Consider the following 3,307-nt stretch of genomic DNA (forward strand, 5'->3'; position numbering starts at 1 on the left):
TTAGCTTCTTTTCTTTTTTTTCTGTGCAATTGTCTCATTTTAAACCCCCCAAAGTGCATTTTCTCAAAATACACAATTTTTATTTTTTGCAAATAACACTCCGAATCGTTTCTTCTTGACATGTTTTCTGTTTCTCACACGTTGCCTCACCCTATTGCATATTTTTATTTTTTTTGAAATCCAGCGGAAACAGATTTTAACTTTTTTGTGTGACATTATTCTTTTTTTTTTTTTTTTGTCTTTGACTGGGTGGTAGCTCTCTCTCTTCTGAACTTTTTTTTGCCAACCTGTTGGTGTTGAATTCTTTTTCCCTTTACTTTCCTTCCGGTCTGACGCCAGGAGCCAACAGCAAGAGAAACACAGATGATATAACCAGTAATGACAGAGGGGACGACGAAGGTATATTTTTTCTTGTTTTTTTTTTTTTTTCTTTTCCCCTCCTCCTGAGCTCGATGCATGAGTTTATATCTATCTCTCTCTCTTTTTTTTTCTTTTCCATTTCCTCCTGCTTTTTCCCCCCTTGACCTAAAATTAGTACGCCTCGGCGTACTTCTTCTTGTTTGCAAACCATTGTCATTTTTTAATCCCACTGACCGTGCGATTACGGCCCAGGCATTTCCCGTGAGAAGACGTGTACACGCGTCCTTTATAAATACGAAGTGAATCAGCAAAATGTGCTTGACAAGAAAATCCACTTCTTGTATTTTTTTTTCTTTTTTTTTTTTTTTAACTTTTTCTTTTCTTTTTTTTAAATTTATTTTTATTTTTTTTAGCCTGGCCACAAGAAGAGAACTGAACGTTGAACACACACATATGCATGTGTCTTTTCTTCCCTCCCTTCCGAATGTGGTTTTGTGAGTTCGTGTTGCATTTTTGATCTCCGGTCTGCATTCCGTGTGTGAACTGCAAAATTCTGTGAACCACGTTGGAGGGACTTTTTTATTTGTGGGCGGGGAGAGGGGTGGCCTTTTTCTCTGTTTGTTTCTTTGCTTTCCAAACAGACTGATTCTCTACACATCGGTCATGGCTCCCTGAATCTCTGTCCTCAAAGACCATTGAGAAATACTGTTTTTACATCATCTATATATATAAAAGCCTAACGACCGAACGACCAGTCAGCCGGTCGCTATGATGTGTACTGACCACCAGGGGGCAGACGCTCAATGCAGGAGCGGCCCTCTGGTGGTCAGTGCACTCCCACAGCCAACCAGCAGCCGGCCAACCTCCCCCCACCCCCCCGGTCCCTTCCCCTGGCCGGCTGGCCCCGATCGGCCTCGATCGCCAGCCAGGTCGAGCGATCCCACCCGTGCACGAATTTGTGCACCGGGCCTCTAGTTGTTTAATAAAACAGCAACATTGTCCTATTCAGTCTGGCTCAGTGGATAGAGCATCGTCGGCCTGCAGATTGAACAGTCCCGGGTTCGATTCCGGTCAAGGGCACGTACCTCTGTTGCAGGCTCGAACCCCAGCCCTGACTGGGTGCCTGTGGGAGGCAACCAATCAATGTGTCTCTCTTCTCTCTCACATCAATGTTTCCCTCTCTCTCTCCCTCGTCCCTTCCACTCTCTCTCTCTCTGAAAATCAATGGGAAAATGTCCTCGGGGGAGGATTCACACAAAAAATAATAATCCATCAATAAATACAACAAGAAAGCAATCACTGAGGGTTCCCACTGGTTGAAAACCACAAGGAGAGTGTCTGTTTCCAGGGAAAAGAGGTAGCATTTCAATCATGTTATCTGGAGGTGGGAGTCGTGTGTCATTTTTATCACATTTTTAAAAAATATCTTATTGATTTTTTACAGAGAGGAAGGGAGAGGGATAGAGAGCTAGAAACATCGATGAGAGAGAAACATCGATCAGCTGCCTCCTGCACGCCCCCTACTGGGGATGTGCCCACAACCGAGGTACATGCCCTTGAGCGGAATCGAACCCGGGACCCTTCGGTCCTCAGGCCGATTCTCTTGCCACTGAACCACACGGGCTAAGGCTAAATTCTTAATTAATTTATTTTTTAATCCTCACCTGATGGGCCTCCCGTATGGGCTTATACCTGGGATGGAACCCGTTACCTATGTGGGCCCCCTGACCAGCAATCGAACCCACAACCTTTTAGTGCATCGAATGATGCTCCAACCAACCAAGTCACTGAGCCACCCAGCCAGGCTAAATCCTTAATATATATATAATAATATATATATATTTAAAAAATATATATATATATATATTTTATTGATTTGAAAGAGAGGAAGGGAGAGGGAGAGAGAAAAACATCCATGATGAGAGAGAATCATGGATCGGCTGCCTCCTGCACGCCCCCTACTGGGGATCGAGCCCACAATCCCAGGCATGTGCCCTCCACTGGGAATCGAACCCGGGACCCCTCCATCCATAGGCTGAAGCTCTATCCACTGAGCCACACTGGCCAGGGCCTGGACCACATCTTTACTGGGCGTCCGTCCTTCCTCGAGGTTCCTCACCGCCTGTCCCCCCTCCCCTTCTCTCCCCAGACATCCACGACCAGAGCAGTAAGAAGCCGGTGATGGTGTACATCCATGGCGGGTCCTACATGGAGGGCACTGGCAACATCATCGACGGCAGCATCCTGGCCAGCTACGGCAACGTCATCGTCATCACCATCAACTACCGGCTGGGCATTTTAGGTGAGTCACGCTGTCCGTCCGTCCATCCGGGCAGGGACCGGCGGCCACCAGCCGGGAGTCCGTTCTGCTGTGTTGTGTGTTGTGAGGTCGAACAGATGGCCATTCTGCTGTGTTGCATGTCGTGAGGTCGACCAGATGGCCATTCTGCTGAGTTGCGTGTCGTGAGGTCGACCAGATGGACATTCTGCTGAGTTGCGTGTCATGAGGTCCACCAGATGGCCATTCTGCTGTGTTGCATGTCGTGAGGTCGACCAGATGGCCATTCTGCTGAGTTGCGTGTCATGAGGTCCACCAGATGGCCATTCTGCTGAGTTGCGTGTCATGAGGTCCACCAGATGGCCATTCTGCTGAGTTGCGTGTCATGAGGTCGACCAGATGGACATTCTGCTGAGTTGCTTGTCATGAGGTCGACCAGATGGACATTCTGCTGAGTTGCGTGTCATGAGGTCGACCAGATGGACATTCTGCTGTGTTGCGTGTCATGAGGTCGACCAGATGGCCATTCTGCTGTGTTGCGTGTTGCGAGGTCGACCAGATGGACATTCTACTGTGTTGCGTGTCATGAGGTCGACCAGATGGACATTCTGCTGAGTTGCGTGTCATGAGGTCGACCAGATGGACATTCTGCTGTGTTGCGTGTCATGA

The 3,307-nt window shown here is 47.7% G+C and overlaps 1 protein-coding gene across 1 annotated transcript; it reads left to right on the forward strand.

The window, feature by feature from the left end:
* Positions 1 to 256: 256 nt before the first annotated feature.
* Positions 257 to 2,662, forward strand: LOC111824876 (neuroligin-1-like; the record flags this gene model as incomplete). Its single annotated transcript, XM_023749456.1, has 2 exons — positions 257 to 399; positions 2,510 to 2,662. Coding segments are annotated over 2 exons (296 nt in total), but the record flags the coding sequence as incomplete, so codon positions are not given.
* Positions 2,663 to 3,307: the final 645 nt, after the last annotated feature.

This window comes from Myotis lucifugus, unplaced genomic scaffold (assembly GCF_000147115.1).
Source record: "Myotis lucifugus unplaced genomic scaffold, Myoluc2.0 scaffold_9878, whole genome shotgun sequence".
NCBI lineage: Eukaryota > Metazoa > Chordata > Mammalia > Chiroptera > Vespertilionidae > Myotis > Myotis lucifugus.